Genomic DNA, 21,127 nt, shown 5'->3' with positions numbered 1-21,127 from the left:
CTCTTTCTTTAAAGACTGCAATTTCCCTCCCATGTGGTTGATGATGCCTCTCCAGGGCATCTCATCCACTTCCCACATCTCCACCTTCAAACCCCACCCCTCTAACCGCAACAAGGACAGACCCCCCCGCCCCAACTTGCCACCCCATTAATCTTTGCATGCAGCGCCTTATCTTCCACCATATCTGCCACCTACAATCAGACCCCACCACCACAGAAATATTTCCCTCCCCACCCCAATCAGCATTCCGCAGAGACCATTCCCTCTGCAACTCCCTTGTTAGGTCCACGCCAACCCCTCATCAACCCACCCTTCACTCCCAGCACCTTCCCTTGCTGCTGCAAAAGATGTAAAACCTGCGCTTACACCCCACCCCCAAGGCCCCTCCATCCAAGGCCCCAAAGAATCTTTCCACATCCGAAAGATATTTTCCTGCACATTCAAACACCTCATCTACTGTGTCTGTTGCTCACGAGGTGGTCTCCTCTGCACTAGGAAGACAGGCCACCGACTTATGGAAACGTTTCAGGGAACGTCTCTGAGACACACTCACCAAACAACCCCAATATCCTGTGGCTGACCACTTCACTTCAACTCCCCTCCCACTCAGCCAAGGACATGCAAGTCCTGGGCTGCCTCCACCACCAAATTCAAGCCAATCGATGCCTGGAGGACGAATGCCTCACCTTCCTCCAAACACACAGCATCAACATCGACTTCACCAATTTCCTCATCTCCCCTCGCCACACCTCATCCTAGATACAACCCTCGGAACTTGGCACCACCCTCTTGAACTGTCCTAACTGTCCATCCTCCTTCCCACCTATCCGCTCCACCCTCCACTCTGACCTATCACCATAAGCCTCCACCTACATCTATCTATCACCTTCCCAGCTACCTCACCCCTCACCCCCCACCGCCACATTCCTGATGAAGGGGTTGTGCTTGAAACATTGATTCTCCTGCTCCACGATGCTACCTGATATGCTGTGCTTTTCCAGCACCACACTTTTCGATGTTGAGCAGATGCGCCTTAATATACTGTTGATACCGTCCATCACGTTTTGCATACAGGAAGGCACTGAGCAATTTTCCACGTTGTTGGGTAGCTGCCAGTGTTCTCGCTGTATTGGAATTGTTTAACTAGGGGAGCGCCAAGTTCTAGAATTCAATGTTTTATTACTTTTGCTGGAATGTTGTTTGGGCACATAGCCTTGTCAGTATCCAATGCCTCCAAACATTTCTTGATATCACATGGAATAAATTGAACTGGGTGAAGATTAGTATGATGCTGCAAATGCTACAGCCTTAACGTTTTCATTGATGTGTTAGGCTCTTCCAAGGATTGAGGATATTTGTGGAGTTGCCTCCTCCAGTGAGTTGTTTAATGGTCCACTAGCATTTACGATTGCATGTGGTTGGACTGCAGAACATAGATCTGATCCATTGGTTGTCGGATCACTTAGCTCCATCTATCATTTGCTGCTTTTGCTGTTTGGCACTCTAGCATTTTATTTGATACCTTCACTACGTTAACACTTCATTTTTAGGTATGTCTGCTCCTAGCATGCCCTTTTTGCCATTATCTATTGAACCAGAGTTGGTCCCCTGGCCTGATGGTAATAGTATGTAATAACGCTGTTTCCTTGAGTTGAAAGTGGCTTTTTTGCCCATGTAGTCAGGAAAGAATAATTGTTAATTTTTTGTTTTTTTTCCCTTGCCAGTTATTCCTGTTTAACTTCTACCCATTCATACAACGTTTTCTTCAACCACATCAAAGAGGTGAGTCTATCTCCAATATTACTAATTTGTAAAAGTGCCATTTAATATATTTACATGTGATCCTTCTATATCCCCTTTTTAGATGTGACCAAAATCCTTCTCTATGCAGCACAAGCCAGTCATCAGCTTGTTCCACCAGAGGTAATGGTCAAAAATCTAAAATATTTCCTCTTCAGATCAACAGATGTTAAGGCACAGAATGTGTTGAACTCATCAAAGTTGTGAATGCATTATCCTGTTGTTTAGCCAAAATTTTATGGAATTCTTCCTTAAAATACTTCTTCGCCTTCTCATCTGGTTCAGTCTCCAGCTGAAGAGGGCAACTGCTTAGTGAGCTTTGCCACTAACCAGGACTATCTTCGGACTCTGAGCATTTGTTGATATGCCCTCTTCTTAGGGGCTGGTAGTTTTTACTATGTCAGTGAACCTTTTGGATCCTTCTAAAGTGAACATAGGGTAGGTACCACATATCAAGATAATTACCTCCCTTGTTGCCCACTTCTCACCTTGATGACAGTTTACATTATGCCAGGAACTTCCTTTTGCTCTTACTAAACATTTGCATTAGATAATATACTGCACCAAGTTCCATCCTTCCAACTTGGAAGTCAACAAATTGCAGCTTTTAGGATCTGTTTATGTATATTTTAGAGAGAAAGAAAACCATTCCTCTGCTGAAGTAATCTTACGCTAAACATGACAATTATCAATAAGTGTTTCTCTACCTCGGCTAAATTTCTGGGCATATGGGTTTAAATCTTGCCATGGCAGGTGGTGAAATTTGAATTCAGTAAAAATCTGAACTTAAAATGCCAGCTTAATGAATACCATGCCACCACTTTTTTTATGATTATCATTAAAAAAAAGCCCAGCTTTGTCAGTTTTAAGTCATTACACTGGTGAGCTGACACTCTCCAATGACGATAACACAGTCTGCTGAGGGGTATAGACAGGTTAAGCAAGTGGAAAAAAACTTGGAAAATGTGAGGGGATGTACCGTGACAGAATGGACAGAACAGTTGAATATTATTTAAATGACAAAGACCATTGAAAGCTACAGAACAGAGGGATTTGGAACGCTTTGTCCATGAATCACGAAAAGCTAGCATCCAAGTTTAGCAGGTAATGAGAAAAACAAATGGAATGTCTGTCTTTATTTCAATAGGAATTAAATATAAAAGTAGGGAGCTTTAGCTAAAACACTGTTCAAGGCTCAAGTTACACCACAACTTGAATACTTTTAATGGTTTTGGAACCCTTATCTAAGGGAAAATGTACTGATATTGGAGACCAGGAAAGGTTCTCAGTGCTGACACCAGGTATGGAGGTGCTGTCTTATGCAGAGAGGTTAAGTAAGGTGTATGCTCATTGAAATTTAGAAAAATGAGGATCGACCTTAAACATGCAAGATTCTTAGGAGACTTGACGAGGTAGATGCTAAAACGTTGTTTTCCCCTTGTGCAAAGTCTTGGACCAGAGGACATAATCGCAGAATAAGGTTTAAGATAAAGATGAGGAACAATTTCTTCTATCTCTGGAATTCTTTAACGCAGCTGGCTGTCAAGGCTGGGTCATTAAATATATTCAAGGATGAGAAAGACAGATATTTAATCAGTAAAGGAATCAAGAGTTATGTAAAAATTCAGGCAACTGGAGTTGAGGATAATCAGATCAGATGCAATCTCACTGAATGATAAAGCAGACTCGATGGGCTGAATGGCCTACTTCTACTCCTATGCCTTAAGTCTTACAATGCATTTGCCCTTTTTGTCAGTCTGTCAATGTCCTTCTAAAGTCCGCTATGATCATCTTTACTACTTACTGTTCCCTAACTCCCAGGTGGCATGGTGGCTCAGTGGTTTGAGCTGCTGCCTCACAGCACCAAGGACTCAGGTTCAATTCCAGACTTGGGTGACTGACTGTGTGGAATTTGTACATTTTCTCTGTGTATCCGTAGCTTTCCACTGGATGTTCCGATTTCCTCCCACAGTCCAATGCTAAATTGCCCTGTACAGGTAGTTCTTTAATGTGATGGCTGCTTTCTTGTGTAACCCCACATTATAGAAAAATCACACTTTTGAAACAGCGCTTAAAGTTTTGACGATATAATCACGTTACACCCAACACATTTTAGAAGTTCGCACTTTAAAACCAGTGTCCCCAATTCATCAATCACATGCAGTGAATTTGCGTTAACCAAACACACATTATAGCAGAATGACCTGTAGTGTCCAGGGATTTGCAGGGTGGGTGGGTCAGCCATGGTAAATACGAGGATTGGGTGGGATTCTCTTTGGAGGGTTGGTGCAGACTCGATGGCTTCTTTCCACACTGTAGGTATTCTATGATTCTACTACCTTATCAAGATTCAGTTGTTAATTTTAGCATGAGATAAATTTTTGTTGAGCAGAATTATTACTGGACACACGGGTCAGTAACATGTGGAATCTTATCACCACCTTCTCAAGGGCAAGTGTCTTTGAGAGATGTATTTTGTCCTGGTTTCTTTTAAGAGAGAGATTTAATGCAAGGTGCTCAGCAGGTCTGTGGTAACGTAAACGTCTTGAGGCCTTGGGTTTCTTTACAAGTTGGAACAACAGAAAGCAGCCTGGATGGCATTCACAGACCAGGATTTCTAGCTTTTAGATTCAGAAGAAGCTGCTGGAGCTTTGAAGAAGTAGAAGCTGTTTTCCTCCTCCTTTCAGTTACAGCTAGGAACTGGGGTTTCTCTTCCTACTATGGACGTTACATGTGAGGAAATCTGATTTTGAATTTGTCTTTTTGCCACGGCATGCATTTAGGGGATGTTACTACATTGGAACAGTTAATTAGTAACAGTTATGAATTATTCTGTTCAGTTTTCCATTTGAGTTAAGTTATTCTAGGTTCTTCTTTCGTATTTTAACTACAGTGTTTGAATAGTGGTTTTCCTAATGGCGAGTAGTTTGACTACTCAAATTGCATCTGGAATGCAGCACTTTACATTTGCCTTTAAAATAAGAAAAAAGTTAGGATCTCAGCTGCCTTAAAATATTTTGAGGGGGTCTGGTCTGGTCCATAACACCAAGAATGGGCGATAAATGCTGGCCAGCCAGTGATGCCCATGTCCCATGAGTGAATGAAACAAATGTAGTCAGGTCACAGATCAGGCAGGATTTATTTGACTGGTGAAACAGGCTCAGTTGACTAAATGGCCTACTTCTGTTGGCTTAAGTTTTGTTTAATCGGTAAAATTTCAAATTTTTATTCTCCATAGCTCATTCCATGTCATTTATTTAAAAAATGCTTAATCACAGATTCTTCTGTGTATCTGTTTTCAGTCAGAACAGCAATTATTCACCACTACTCAGCCTCCTAACCCTTTGCTCATTACCGCTGTTTCTTTTTTTGTGACATGTCTGTTAAGTGATATTTCCTACACTATTAACCCTCTTGGCTGATTAATTAAAATCCTCACGCAGGTTAGTCAGATGTGATTTGCCTTTTAAAAAGTCAGTCTTGGTTGTCCCTTCATAACTTGTACTTCTTCGAAGTGAGAATTAAATTGATCGTAGGCACTTGTCCTAATTAGTTGAAGAATGCAATAAATTTTGTGAGCATTACTCTGATTAAAATGCTTTAATATTTGTATTATTTGCTTTTCTAGATTATCCAAACAATGGTGATGACGATAGCAAACAACTTTGTCACAGATCGAAATTCTGGTGAAGTTATGACAGTTGGGTGTGTATAACAAGTAATAACTTCCTAGTTCTTTTGTCAGATATGTGTTTAATGCAAATGATCCCTCTTTTTCTACTGTGCCATTAAATGCTAAAATAGTAATTTGCTCCATTTATAAATAAGCTGATAACTTAGTGGATAAATGTTTTTCCTACTGTGATACTGAGTGGAAAAGATCAAAAAATCCCAACCAATCTTTAATCCCTGTTTGCTGAAATTATCTGAAAGAGCATTTGGAATATCATTAAGCCCAATAACGTGAGTTTGGGGTGGGTCGAATCTATTCAACGTGGCTGCTTCTGATCCCTGGTGAGGTCAAAATTGGGCAAAACTATGATATTTTCCGAGTAGACTGCCCAGCTTTGTTGTTTTAGCTTGCTGACTTCGAGGGTGTCCCATTTCAATTTCCGTAAGACGTTGTTGCTACCAAAGGGAAGTAGTGATATATTTGCTGAAAAACAATTTGTTTATGTACAGCAACAGAAATGATGGTGATTAAATCAGCAAAGTACAGAATGATCAGGATTCTCAAGATTGACAAAATGGATGGCTTTGTAGTCTCACTCTGCTCCAGGGAACCTTGTTTGAAAACTTGCGGATTAGTGGTCTAGCACCTAAAAACGAATCTATTCACCAACAGGATTAACACCATCAAAGAAGTCAGTGCGCGATGCCCACTTGCCATCACAGAAGATCTGCTCCAGGACCTTGCTCAGTACAAGACGCACAAAGATAAAAGTGAGTGGGCAGAATCATGCATTTAATTTTGCTGCACAAGGGTAGTCCTAAGATATTAGTCAGCAATGGCTTTGGAAGAGAAGAAGCAACAGCATTTTAAAATCATTTTGTGTCCATAACAATGTGTGACTTCGATGTGTTCTAACATATCACTTGGTAATTCTTCACTGGCACAACTGACAGATGAGAGAATATAAGATCTATGTGTCACATCATATGTTATTAATTTATTGTTCTGTTAATGTTGTCAACTAAGATGTTTCTGCTAAGTAAATACTTGGATGGGTTCGTGGAAATGTTGCATATGAGACTGCAGGCATTCTGGTCACATTCTGATCTCAGCCCCACTCAATGTCATAAGTCATCATCCTGACTTTATAGTCAAAGGAACTGCCTTTTAGCAGCCTGTTCTGATTGTCCAATTAAGAATACAAGCTGAGCTCTGGAAGCAGGAGGGCTAATAAAAGCCTGTCCATCTAGAAGGAACTGCAACCTGCTGATACACAGGGTGAAAAGAGAGGATGCATAGAGATGGAGGTATCTTCACAGCATTTTTTTTTAAATAAACTTCTGAACAAATGATTACAGCTGCTGGACTACTACGGGGGGGGGGCGGGGCGCATGTCTTGATAGGGCACAGGGGACCTTCTCCGTGCCCAAACAGTCACCTTTAAAAATGGCCCAGTGGGGGGAGGGTGCAGGAACATTCTAGGCTCACCTGCTTTTGCTCACGCTTTGTGAGGGCTTCCAAAATCCAGCCACTGGCTCTGCAGTTTCTGGTTTCTGGAGAGTCCCTTTTTGTTTATTTGGTGACAGAATTTGAGCTCACTAAGGTGAGGGATATAAATCCTGGAGAAGGAAACATTTATTTCACATGCCAAGTCATCAGATGCTACTGGATCTAGTCCAACCTGTACTGATTTCGCAATATGGCAATCTATACCTGCGCCATTTCACATGTCAATTTTTTTTAAAGATTTTTTTCCAGTTGATTGTCAACAGATCATATGGGGAGTAATGCCCTGATTGGATATTGGATCGCAGATGACTGATATTCAAGGTGCATTCTCTGAAGTTTTGTTTGCCAACATTTTGGAAATTTGCGTTTGTGATTAAGTGAATGTGTTAGGGTGCATAATTGAGTAGTTTGGGGATTTGTTGTGATGAGTGTCTTTTTCTGAAGGCCACAGTCTTAAGATATTTTCTCTCCCCTAGATGTAATGATGTCAGCCAGATCCTTGATTCACCTTTTCAGAACAATGAACCCTCAGATGTTGCACAAGAAAGACAGGGTAAGTTGTTTTGACATGAAGACTTTGGCGAGGATACAGAAAAGATTTAGTGGAATCTTTCCAGTAATGAGGGATTATTACTACTTGGGAATGAATAGAGAAGACTGTGAGAAAATTTGGTAGAAGTGTTTAAAACTCTGAAGGATTCTGAAAATATAAAGAGGAACTGTTTCCAGTAGCTGATCAGAGTGATCAGAGACTGTAGATTTAAGATGACTGGCAAAAGAAGGAGGTAAAATCAGGAAGTTTATTTACGTGGTTATTTTTAAAATTTGGAATGCACTGCCAGGTTCAATAGTAACATTCTAAACACAATTAGATAAATACTTGGAGGACAAAAAGCTTGCAGGAATGTCAACAACAGTTTTTATGTGTCTGGTACATATTTTTAATGTAATAAAATGTTGCAAGACGCTCCACGGAAACATTGAAAAACAGCTAGCCACTTCGAGAGGTTACAACAGATTACCAAAACCCTAATCAAGGAGGTACATTTTTAATGTGCCTTTATAGAGAAAAGGTGGAAATGTGAGGAGGTTTACGGAGAGAATTTGAGAGATGAGGACCCCAGAGAATCGAAGACATGACAGCAGAGATGGAACTATTGAAATAAAGAGTCATAGAGACAGAACCCTTCAGTCCAACCCGTCCATGCCGACCAGCTATCCCAACTCAATCTAGTCCCACCTGCCAGCACCCGGCCCATATCCTTCCAAACCCTTACTATTCATATACCCATCCAAATGCCTTTTAAATGTTGCAATTGTACTAGTCTCCACCACTTCCTCTGGCAGCTCATTCCATACACGTACCACCCTCTGCATGAAAAAGTTGCCCCTTAGGTCTCTTTTGTATCTTTCCCCTCTCACCCTAAAGGTATGCCCTCTAGTTCTGGACTCCTCCACCCCAGGGAAAGGACTTTGTCTATTTATCCTATCCATGCCCCTCATGATTTTATAAACCTCTTTAAGGTCACCCGTCAGCCTCTGACGCTCCAGGGAAAACAGCCTCAGCCTGTTCAGCCTCTCCCTATAGTTCAAATCCTCTAACCCTGTAATATCCTTGTAAATCTTTTCTGAACCCTTTCAAGTTTCACAACATCTTTCCGATAGGAAGGAGACCAGAAGATGCCAGAGTTAGAGGAGTGCTGTTATCCAGAAGGATTGTGGGGTTGTGGTTTAAAGCAACGGGGAGGATTAAGCAAGAGAGACTTGTCAGCAAGGATGGGAATTTTAAAATCAATGCATTGTTTACTGAGGGGTGACATATGTTTGCACATGGCATTTGGTGTGAGTTAAGATGTGGGCAAAAGAGCTTTAGATGACCTCAAGTTTTAAAAACCACATCTGGAATGTTGTTTGAAGACCAGTTGAGCTGAGGCAGCAGTGGAGTAGCAGATCATGTGAAACTAGAAATAGTCAGCCTTGAAGATGGTATGGATTGGTGGTGAAAATGTCACGTCTGGGGGCAAATATGCCCAAAGACTGTGAACAGTCTAGTTCAGCCTCTCAGCTATCAAGGAGAGAGAGGTGGAGTTGGTGATGTGGCATGGAGTTTATGGCACAGACCAAAGATAATGGCTTCAGTCTTCACCAGTATTTAATTGGAGAAAATTTCTTATTCAGTACTGAATACCAGATGAGCAGTCTGGCACATTTAAAGATATTGAAGAGGTTCGGGTCATTGGTGAGATGAAAGACCACTAGACCAAATAGCCTACTGTGTGCTGATATATTATTGCAGTGTGTGGAGACAGTCTCTCGGACTGAGTCGTAACTTACTCTATGGTTGTGAACTTAACTTTTCTTTTAGCTGCAAGCTGACTTTAAAGCCCACTAAACTTTATGTTGCCAATGCCTTTAACTTCCAAGCAGATAATCAGCATTAGTTGTTCTAGCCAGTCCAGAGACTAATCTAAACAGCAGAGCTCTGGCACAGGAGTCTGCCCTATCTCACCAAGCAAGCTCCAAGGTGAAAGTCAGATGATCTAATGAGGAACTTTGGTTCTAAAACAATTAAACCAATTAAGATCACTCTGTCATGATATCCATACCAAGATTTAAGGTGCCATGAGCATCTGCAAGATGCAATGTATTTTTTATACGGAAAGTGTTGCCTCGTCAATTCCATACATTGCCTCTGATCTTTGTCCAGCACAATGCCAAGGGCGAAGACAGACCAAGACACCAAAATTTGCAAACACTTAATATTATTAAATAGGAAAGAAAATAATGTGTACAAGGAAAACTTGCTTGACATTGTTTTCAAATTGGAAATGTATATTTTTGATAGGGCAAACCTACAGAAGCCTCAAGGGAAGCCAAATGCCATGAATATGGTGAACTAGATGCGAAAGACTACATTCCTGGTGCAGAAGTGCTGGAAGAGGAGGCTGAAGAAGATGATGGTAAGTCTTTCCTATCTTATCCAGCATTTATCTGACGTTACTAATTGCCACCAGATACTGCCACTATGTCTAACTAGTTCAGGATGTGAAGCTGTTCTGGTCATGAATATCTCAGTGCCCTTCTATATTGTTTGGTGAATTTCTATGCAGCTGTACAACTGAAGAAAAGCTACCCAGTCTGTATTTTCCAAGGCAAACTGGAACAATGTGATATAATAGTAGTGATCAGGTTTTTAAATGGTATTATCAATGGGGTTATTAACCATCCATTATATGGTCCCTTTTAATATTGAGAAAAGGCCCAAGGTCTTTCACAGAGGAAGATTTGGCTAGAAATTGCATGCCAGACTTGGAGGAAGTTGGAATTGATCACCAAAGGTTTGGTCAAAGAGGTGACCTTGAGAGAAGGTGGTAAATGAGAGGAAGTTGGACAGTCAGAAGGGACAAAATGTGGTTGAAGAAATGGTAAGTACTCAAGGCGACATCACTGGGGGGGGCTATGATACTATTGCTGGAGATTTTCTAGCTGTATGTGATTGAATGGATAAGTGTGGCAATGAAAGGAGAGAATTGCACTGAAGTGGGCTGGAGAAGGAAGGGGACAATATCACCAGTTGTGTCAAAGGCTGTACAAAGATTGAAAAGAGAAGGTGCATTACAGCAAAGAATATAATAATTAACCAAAACAGGTAGGCTGCAGGATTGGCATGGTGTTATGGACAGATAACTTTAAAGGTTGAGGAGGAATGTGCCAATATGTGGGGCATGAAATTCTCAGTAGTGGAATGAGAAGATTGAGGGAAAGGATGGGTAGCCATAAAATTGCAAAGGAGAGCAACTCAACAAGAAGATGCCAGCTCAAAGGGGAGGTGACGGCCCAGTAGTATTAACTGTTAATCCAGAGACCCAGATAATGTACTGGGGACCCAGGTTCAAATCCTGCCACAGCAGAAAAAATCTTGAATTAAGAGTCTAATGATGACCATAAGCCTATTGATGGTTGTTGAAAAAACCCATCTGGTTCAGTTATGTCCTATCAGGAAGGAAACTGCCATTCTTACCTGGTCTGGCTTAATTGTGACTCCAGACCCATAGCAATGTGGTTGACTCTTAACTGCCTCTGGGCATTTAGTGGTGGGCAATAAATGCTGGCCGGGCCAGTGACGCTCTCACCCCGTGACTGAATAATAAAAAAAATTCTGCTTTCATTGCCTTTTGAGGAAGAGAATTCCAAAGATTCATGACCCACTGTGAGAAAAAAGTACCTGTATGCTACAATTCATGTACTAGGATACCCACATCCCTCTGCAATTCAAAGCTCTGCAATTCCTCATCATTTGGATAATATACATTTGTAAAATTTTTTTGACCTATTTGGAGAATTTCACATTTTTCCGCATTATACTCCATTTGTCAATCTTTGCTCACTAACTTCCCCTAATTTTAGCCCTTTGTACCCTCTTAACGTCTTCACAGCTTATTTTCCTACCTCCTTTTGTGTCATCAGCAAGTTCAGTAACATACCTTAAGTCCTTTTATTCAAATCAATTGCATAAATTCTGAAATCAACACTGATACTGTGGCACATCACTGGATGTGCCCCATCCCGCTGACCACAAAATGACTCACATATGCCAACTCTGTGCTTCCTGTTAGCTAGCCAATCTTCAATTCATGCCAATACACTACCCCAGTATGAATTTTGCTTTTCCAAGATGACTTGATCATCTTATCAAGATGTTCCTTTATTGTGAAGGAAGATGTAAAGTAATTGATGAACACCTTTTGGCATTTCCTTATTCCCGGACATCATTTCTTCTGCCCCAGTCTACTTCCTTTGCTTTTCTTTGGAGGAAGCTCTTGCAATATTCATTTTCTTTTTTGGTAATTTACTGTTGTATTTTATTTTCTCCTTTTTTGTTAAAACAATGTTTTGGTCTTGTAGATGGATGGGAGAGTGCAAGTTCAGATGAGGAGGGTGATGATGAAGATGAGGAAGGGTGGATTGATGTTCATCATTCTTCAGATGAAGAGCAGCAGAAAAAGATGGTAAGCAGGAAATTTTCCTCACAAACCTGTTTTGATTTGACTTATTGTCAGATACAAGGTTTTGAAATAAACCTCTGGCTGGTTAATTTGCTCATGTTGGATTGTTTTCAACACAATTTTGTGTTTCAAAAGGCAGAGAAGATGAGTAGTATACCTCCAGAAGAACAGAAGGTCAAAGCTGCAATCGTCAGTGCCAGCCGAGTACTAACACAGGAAGATTTTAAGAAAATCCGTCTTGCCCAAATCGCAAAAGAAATTGATGCTGCCCCAGGCAAAGGTCAAAAAAGAAAAATTGTTGAGGATGACAGTGATGAAAGCAGGTACATTTTACTTTACATTACGACTGTGGCAATCAGATGAAGTCTAGGGGATTGTGTTGAATGTGCAACTATACTAAATTTACTTAAACATCCTTCTGTTAAAATATCTCTGCTTTTGTGATAACAGAACGCCGTTGTTTCACGCATCAGGTTTATATTATGTAATCTCTCTGGTTCAGTGTAATCAGTCTATGCCACAAGAAATTCCCACATTCCTTACAATTTAGAGGACTTCACTTTTATTTGAAAACTTTTTATTATCTGAACATACTATGCCATAAACACCCTTCAGTTAAAATGTCACCTTGTCCTGTTGCTGCATTGCTGCCAATCTTGCCTCTTTCCTACCTTGTCCCCTAACCACCCCAGGTCAGTTGCTTCACCAATTCCCAGTACAGGAGGGACATTCATCATTATGGTAGCGAGCATTTTACACTGCCAAGGAGACACTGAAACAGTAAGCAGTGACTTATACTCAGTGCTGTGAGCTGCGAGTTGTATTTAAGACGGCACGGTGGCACAGTGGTTCGCACTGCTGCCTCACAGCGCCAGAGACCCGGGTTCAATTCCCGCCTCAGGCGACTGTGTGGAGTTTGCACATTCTCCCCGTGTCTGCGTGGGTTTCCTCCCGGTGCTCCGGTTTCCTCCCACAGTCCAAAGATGTGCAGGTCAGGTGAATTGGCCATGCTAAATTGCCCGTAGTGTTAGGTAAGGGGTTGATGTAGGGTTATGGGTGGGTTGCGCTTCGGCGGGGCGGTGTGGACTTGTTGGGCCGAAGGGACTGTTTCTACACTATAAGTAATCTAAACAACGGCTGTGATGTGTGCCAAGGCGAAGGTGTGCATGACCTGGCGAGATTATGTGAATGAACACACAGCATGTTAAGTGCAAAAGCACTGGACCAGGTTTTCAATCAGAACAATACTGCCAAGCTTATTGAAAACTGAAAATTTAATGTCATGCTGAGTATATATGCCTGACAACTTAAAACTTGTTTTCAATATGCTGGAAATAGCATGAAGTGGCCTCTTTGTAACCATAGTAATCATATGTCGTTTGTAAAATGGCCTAGATCAGAGTGTACAAGTCAATTCTTGAAGCCTCTAAGCCCTTACAAAAATGGGGTTGACATATACAACAAGTATATATTTATAAAATCCCATCAAGTAAAATCAATTTGACGTTTTATTCAATTAATTCTACAAAGATTCCTTTAACTACAGTCATAGTGCTTTAAAAACTGTTAAATACGTTATCTTTGACACCTGACGCAGAGCTAATTGAATTCAGTATAAGTCACTTTGGTTGTGGAATCATAACCCACTCTGAATCAGTTTTGGCATTTTCTTGTTTCAGAAAGTTTGAAGTCTACAGCTGGTCACTGAGTTACCTTCTGCAATAACATTCAATTTTTTTATTTGATTTGGTCTATCAACTGCATTTATATCGATTGTATTTCTGGTGGTGATGTAACTATTTCACCAGTCTTTGAGGACCAATTGCAACAATATGCTTCTTAAGTGACTTCACCCTGTTCTCATGCTGTATTTGGTCTTTGGGATCTTCATTTGGGCACATTTCTTCATCTTTCATTCTTCTAGTTTATCACTGGAATCCCAACACCAAATTCCCTCAATGTGGTACAAGTATTTGACAAATTAGCAAATGTAACAACTTTTAACTTGAAACCAGCTTTGTAATTCGTTATGGTCCGTGTCGCTGTGTTAAACATGGCATATCATCTAGTCATCACTCCACATTTACTACTTGATCCCATTCACTAATTTGTAAGGTGGATAAAACACGCATTTCTGAAATTAAGTATTGAGGTCATCTACTCATGCAAATGGAGCACTTTTTAACACAAAACAGCCTTTTGATGGATCTAAACTTGGTGCTGCAAAAGGTAGGTTGGTCTTCTGTGCCATGTTTATTTCTACACAACGATCTACCATAATTAATTCACCTATCTTAGTTCTTTCATCAAATATCTATTCAAATGTTCCTGAGTTGACATTGGAACAAGGCAGATCTTTGGTAGTAAGTCAGCTATGGGGCAGTGGTAGTACCTGATTCACTCCAAGTTCTCCCAGTTATTTGTTATAGACAGCTATTTTGATGTCCCCTGAAACCATTGAATGCTTTGTGATTGAACATTGCCTTCTCCTTCCAGGGAATCTGTCTTTTCAGTTTTCAACATTTAATTGTAAAATTTTTGTATTTTCAGAGGAGAGCAGCTTTCACTGCGAAATATAGAACGTCTCCATAAAAAACCTAAATCAGACAAAGAAACTCGATTAGCTACAGCAAAGGTAAGAAATCGTTGCTGAATATTCTGTGACACAGTTTTGCTTTATTCTCATATTTTTGTCTTAAAAATAATATGAGCACTTTTCTCCTTTGATAATGCTGCTTACCCCCGGACTATATATCTCTTGGAGATTACTCTTGGTTTTTAGTTAAATATCTACATCTTAACATTGTTGGATGTCTCAATTCAAGGCAGCACAAAGTTGCAGCAAAATATAGATTTGACAATTTCAAAAGACACATTTGACAAATTGGTTACTTTCTCTTTCTTTTAACTGGGCAGTAAAGACATTGAAAAATGTGCATTTTTGAGGAATTGGTCTCCTTTCAGTTCCACCAAAACTTAATCAGTGACAAATTCTTGTGTATTGAAAATAATCTGGTTTGCTTGTGGAGAAATGTCATTTTTGTAATTTTATCCCATTTCTGTTGTTATGTAAGCTCTTAACATATTTGTATGTTATTCAGCCATAAACCTCTATGGCAGTATTTGTTTTGGAGCTCAACTGAAATTGACCATTAATCTTCCTTTCCCTATCCTGCTGAACTGTCTACTTCCAACAAGTTCCTTGACAGGCAGCACGGTGGCTTAGTGATTAGCACTGCTGCCTCACTGCGCCAGGGACCCAGGTTTGATTCCAGCCTTGGGCAACTGTGTGTGTGGAGTTTGCACATTCTCCCTGTGTCTGCATGGGTTTTGTCCGGGTGCTCCGGTTTCCTCCCACAGTCCAAAGATGTACAGGTCAGGTGAATTGGCCATGCTAAATTGCCCACTCAGATGCATTAGTTAGAAGGAAGTTGGCTGGGTTACTCTTTGGAGGGTTGGTGTGGACTTGTTGGGCCGAAGGGAATTTATTAAAAAAATAAATAAACAGGCTGACTCAGAATTTCCATTGTATAAAATGCTATACAGACTCTATTCTCCAAATCATTTAATAGTGGACAGAGTTAATTTTATGCATTTTTGATTCCCTATCTGCTGTCCCACCCTGTTTTATTTGTTCTTCTTTCCTAACATCGGGAGCTTCTGTCTGTGCAGCTCCATAGGTAATGACAACTCTCTGCTGCTTCGCAAAGCTAGGCTTTCTTGCGTAAGCCTTGATTATGTGATTATGGCTCTTTGGCTGACCAGAGCATCACAGTTTCCCACTGCCTAAGTGTATGTTTTCTTCTGCACCAAATTGAAGAAACATAGTTTATTGAATTGATAAGAGAGAATATGCATTTTTATGATACATTTCGAGCCATCATGGATATCCTAGAGCATTTCCCAGCAGTAAATCAATTCAGGGGTCATGTCTGTGAAAATGACATAATGTTATAACATAGAAAGAGGCCACTGAATTAATCAAGTCTTACCACTCTGATTATCGCATGAGCCACTCAGCCTAATTCACTTTCCTGGTAGCTTTCCATGTCATTTAAGTTCTTAAAAAGAAATCTAGTTCTTTTTTTAAAAAACATTTATGGACTTTGCTTCAACAATAGTTTGCCAAATAATTCTAAGAAATTCATGTGACAGTATTTCTAACTTTCTCTTAATTCTTATGATTATTGTAAATTTGTGCCTCTGTAATTTTTTAGACTCCCCTTAGATCTAATATGAATTTAGATTTTACAGCACAGAAATCGGGCTTTTCATCCTATTCTGTGCATGCTGGTTCCAGTGAAAAGTCCCACAATCGCTATATGACCAGCAATGTGCCACAAGGATCGGTGCTGGGTCCACTGCTTTTTGTCATTTATAGAAATGATTTGGATGTGAGCAAAGGAGGTATGGTTAAAAAGTTTGCAGCTGACATCAAAATTGGAGGTGTCGTGAAAGCGAAGAAGGCTACCTTGGAGTATAGCAGGATCTTGATCAGATGGCCCAATGGACCGAGGAGTGGCAGATGGCATTTAATTTCGATAAATGTGAGGTGCTGCAAAGGCAAATCAGGGCAGGACTTGCACACTTTTACTGGTAAGGTCCTGGGAGTGTTGCTGAACAAAGAGCAGGTTCATAGTTTCTTGCAAATAGAATTACAGGTAGATAGGATAGTGAAGGAGGCATTTGTTATGCTTGCCTTTTATTGGTCAGTGCATTGCGTATAGGAATTGGGAGGTAATGTTGCAGCTGTATAGAACATTGGTTAAGTCACTTTTGGAATACTGTATGCAATTCTGGTCTGCTGTGGGAAGGATGGTGTGAAGCTTGAAAGAGTTCAGAAAAGATTTACAAGGATGTTGCCAGGGTTGGAGGGTTTGAGCCAAAGGGAGAAGCTGAATAGGCTGGGGCTGTTTTCCCTGGAGCGTCGGAGCCTGAGGTGTGACCTTATAGAGTTTCATAAACTCATTTGAGACACGGACACAGTAAATAGACAAGGTCTTTTCCCTGAGGGCAAAGGTTTAAGGTGAGAGGGGAAAGATTTAAAAGGAACCTAAGGCAGAACTTTTTCATGCAGAGGGTGGTGTGTGTATGGAATGAGCTGCCAGAGGAAGTGGTGGAAGTTGGTACAATTACAGAATTTAAAAAGCATCTTGATGAGTATATGAATAGACAGGAGTTAGAAAGATATGGGCCAAATGCTGCCATATGGGACTAGATTTATGTAGGATATATGGTCAGCATGGATGAGTTGGACTGAAGGGTCTGCTTCAATATCTCTATGACTGTATAATTCCACCAGTTGGCAACAGTTTCTATTCGAAGACACAACATTCCAGATTCAAGCTCACTCCCAAGACCTGTGCACAAAAATGTAGAGTGGCAGTCCAGTGCAGGACGGAGACAATGCTACACTGTTGGAAGTGCTGTCTTTCAGATGAAATGTTAAATTAAGGCTTTGTATGTCCCTTTAAGCAGAGATAAAAGATTCAGCAAATTGGTTAATTTGTGTTTCATTTAACGGGCAGTTAAGACATTGGAAAGTATTATGATGATGCTGCTCCTTTAGCAAGGTTATGTTGTCCTTGCCTTTTTTCAGTGAAGTCGTAAAAGCAGTGATTCGGAAAGGTCTACGTTTGACAGGTTTTAGGGCGAGTTTGATTATAGCTAATAGATATTGCCTCAGTAAAAAGGCTTTCAAGTTTAAAAAAACACTTGTACAATGAAAGGGGAGTGGCCAATTCTCCTCGCTCAGCTTTTCTCTAGTTTAGTTTGGTTTTAGCAGTCTGGCTGTTAACTGAAAGCAGTCAGTTTCGAAACTGCTGGTCCAAGAAACAGCTGCATGTAAGAAAGTGTTCCATGGTAAATCTCTCTGCCATCTCTCTCGTTCTCAGTCTTGCTCTCGCTCTGCCGTGGGCGGCACGGTGGCACAGTGGTTAGCACTGCTGCCTCACAGCGCCCGAGACCCGGGTTCAATTCCCGCCTCAGGCGACTGACTGTGTGGAGTTTGCATGTTCTCCCCGTGTCTGCGTGGGTTTCCTCCGGGTGCTCCGGTTTCCTCCCACAGTCCAAAGATGTGCAGATCAGGTGAATTGGCCATGCGAAATTGCCCGTACTGTTAGGTAAGGGATAAATGTAGGGGTATGGGTGGGTTGCGCTTCGGTGGGTCGGTGTGGACTTGTTGGGCCGAAGGGCCTGTTTCCACACTGTAAGTAATCTAATTCTTTAGATTATATACAGTGTGGAAACAGGCCCTTCGGCCCAACAAGTCCACACCGACCCGCTGAAGCGCAACCCACCCAGACCCATTCCCCTACGTTTACCCCACATATCTGTCTCTCTCTCTTTCTCTACTCTCTCTGCTCTCGCTCTCTCTCTCTGCCATCTCTCTGTCTCCCTCCTGTAAGACCCTGTGTTTGATTTTACGTTTTTGTGCCAAGGTGGGTTTATGGGGATTGTTGCAAGTATTTGGAACAGCATCATTAAGTTGGGTTGATCTGTTGGGTTTTCAGAGAGGTTACGTTATTCAGTACTCTGTTTTCTTTTGTTTGTGTTTCATTCAGTAATCTTGTAAATAAATTCTGTTTTATTTAAAACTGGTTTGACCAGCTGCATCACTCCTGGAATATGTGCTTTACACCTGCTTAAAACAAGTAGCCAAAGGGTCCGGGCTACTTTCCTAAAATGTTTTGAGGGGGTCTGGCCTGGTCCATAACACAGTGCATTTTTGAGGAATTGTACGATTTCAAAGAAGAGCAGAAAATTGATCCTGGGGCAATATTTAGCTTCCAATCAACATCATCAAAACATGTTTCCTGGTTGAGATCATAGTTTGTGGGAGTTTGTGCACAAGTTGGCTGTTGCATTAACTCCGCTACAACAGTGGCGACACCTCCAAAAGTACTTTATCGGCTATACATGAGAGGAGCCTGAGCTGTGCTTTACAAAGCAGTTAACTATAACAAAGTGCTTTGGTCTTTGATTAATAGATTCATCACACTTCTTAGTAACTGAAATGGGTTTCTGTAGCTACTCCTTTAACAACTCTGCTACTTACAGTCATGGTGCCAGGCTGGAACCTGTGGAACCTAATTTTATGAAAAATTCTCATCTTTTGGTGGGAAGCCTCTTGTAGCCATACATACAAATTAGGAATAGGCCATTTGGACCCTCGAGCCTGCTCCATCATTAAATAAAATCATGGCTGATTGATTAAAAACCTGAGCTCCACATTCACACCAATCACCTCCAATCACCTTTAGCCCCCTTGTTTACCAAGAATCCAGACACCTCTGCCGTACTATTACTTTGATAACATATCGTCAAAACTCTTACCCCTATGATTTGTGTGATGTGTGTTGTAAGTGGTCTTTCTCTGCTGATTTGGATGCTCTGTTCCTCATCTGCTTCAATTAATTTTTTTTTAACAAAAAACTACCAGGCAGGACGATCTGAGAGAAATGAATACGTGAGAAAAAGAATCAAGTTGAATCCTTACGCAAGCACAACCAACCAGGATAAGAAAAAGAAGAAGAACTTTATGATGATGAGATACAGTCGTAATGTGAGATCAAAAGGCAAACGGTCGTTCAGGGAAAAGCAGGTAATTGATTATTCTTGGGTTACAATTGGAACATGCTAGAAACTCTCAAGAGGCCATCGGCGGAAAATGCTCATCAGAATGGGTATTTGATGGAGCTGAATAGTATTTAAAAAGGCATCACAGCATGTGGAAAGGGTCAGTAAAAACAGCATCACAAAATGCAAGGAAGTTGTTGTTTTCAAAGTGCTTTTGGTTAAATAGCAGAACTGGTATCAAATTGATTCTTCAATGTTAACTATCTTATTACATCAATGTTCTGATATGTACTGCAATACAGTTGACCCAACATGAGACAGGACAATTCCAGTACTTGCTTTGAGGAATGAAGCTGTACAGAAGGAAGTAGTATAATGGAGATCATAATTCAATTAGATTTTGAGCATTCGTGAAAAATGAGAATCGTAGGTCGAGTAAAGTTTGAAATTTGAGGAAGTTGGGAGGCGGTAGCAAACCGGTTGGTGTCAGTACGCTGGGGATCCCCAGGGATTGGGGGTTCAAATCCCACCGTGACCCACAGCTGCTACATCAAAAAAATCAGCTGGCAGTGTTTGTGACCAATGTCAATTATCGTTAAGAGCCTTGGATACTGCAAGTTCGTATCTGAATACTTTGATAAAGTACACTTTATAGGCAGCACAGTGGCTTAGTGGTTAGCTCTGCTGCTTCACAGTAGCAGGGATCCGGGTTCGATTCCAACCTCAGGTGACTCTGTCTGTGTGGAGCTTGCACATTCTCCCTGTGTCTGCGTGGGTTTCCTCTGGGTGCTCCAGTTTCTTCCCACAATAGAAAGATGTGCAGGTTAAGTGAATTGGTCATATTAAATTGTCCATAGTGTTCAAGGATATGGAGGTTAGGTGCATTAGTTAGGGGTAAGTATAGGGCAGGGAAATGGGTCTGGGTGGGTTACTCTTCGGAGGGTCAGTGTGGACTTGTTCGGCTGAAGGGTCTGTTTCCACACTGTAGGTTTCTTTAAAAATATTCTATAAAGCTGAGATGTGCTGTGTCAATAGTAAACATTAAACAGTTAATTACATCAGTGTCTGTGTACTTAAGTTGATTTCTTTTGACAGATTGCTCTGCGGGATGCTCTCTTGAAGCGAAAAAAACACTCAAAATGAATCCAGAAAATTTAGGACACTTTCGGAATTGTATTATTTCCAATCAAAATATGCATGTTACAATGGAAACAAAATCTCTCACGATGGAGAATAATTCTGAAGCCTTGAATATATTCTGTTTCTTAATACAGAATTTTTGTACAATAATTGATCTGTAAAATAAAATAACTTTAAAATCACAACTTCTTGCAAAAGAAATGCAGTATCTACCAAAGTGAATCCGTTCACCTTTGAACCCACTTCTACCCAGATTGTTCATTTTAAAGCCTCTATTAGTCATGACCGACCAAATGTAAAATGTGTCAGTGTTAACTTTCCAGCAGGTTTCTTGTGATCACTTAAATGTTGTGGTAAATCTTAAGAAGTGAGTCTTCCCTCTTCGAGAGACTGCAGGGCGCCAAATGCAGTGAAGGTCATA

The 21,127-nt window shown here is 40.9% G+C and overlaps 1 protein-coding gene across 1 annotated transcript in view; it reads left to right on the top strand.

The window, feature by feature from the left end:
* Nucleotides 1–20,891, top strand: part of sdad1 (SDA1 domain containing 1) — a 66,186-nt gene extending 45,295 nt beyond the window's left edge. Inside the window, exons 11-21 of the mRNA XM_043695696.1 lie at nucleotides 1,725–1,782; nucleotides 1,865–1,923; nucleotides 5,429–5,505; nucleotides 6,146–6,243; nucleotides 7,459–7,535; nucleotides 9,828–9,942; nucleotides 11,888–11,991; nucleotides 12,124–12,311; nucleotides 14,539–14,623; nucleotides 19,430–19,591; nucleotides 20,662–20,891. Of these exons, the coding sequence (XP_043551631.1) occupies nucleotides 1,725–1,782; nucleotides 1,865–1,923; nucleotides 5,429–5,505; nucleotides 6,146–6,243; nucleotides 7,459–7,535; nucleotides 9,828–9,942; nucleotides 11,888–11,991; nucleotides 12,124–12,311; nucleotides 14,539–14,623; nucleotides 19,430–19,591; nucleotides 20,662–20,709 (1,071 nt within the window). The 3' untranslated portion in view covers nucleotides 20,710–20,891. The remainder of the gene's footprint in view (nucleotides 1–1,724; nucleotides 1,783–1,864; nucleotides 1,924–5,428; nucleotides 5,506–6,145; nucleotides 6,244–7,458; nucleotides 7,536–9,827; nucleotides 9,943–11,887; nucleotides 11,992–12,123; nucleotides 12,312–14,538; nucleotides 14,624–19,429; nucleotides 19,592–20,661) is intronic.
* The last annotated feature ends 236 nt before the right edge of the window (nucleotides 20,892–21,127 follow it).

This window comes from Chiloscyllium plagiosum, chromosome 1 (assembly GCF_004010195.1).
Source record: "Chiloscyllium plagiosum isolate BGI_BamShark_2017 chromosome 1, ASM401019v2, whole genome shotgun sequence".
Taxonomy (NCBI): Eukaryota; Metazoa; Chordata; class Chondrichthyes; order Orectolobiformes; family Hemiscylliidae; genus Chiloscyllium; species Chiloscyllium plagiosum.
This window is presented reverse-complemented; position numbering and strand designations above follow the sequence as displayed.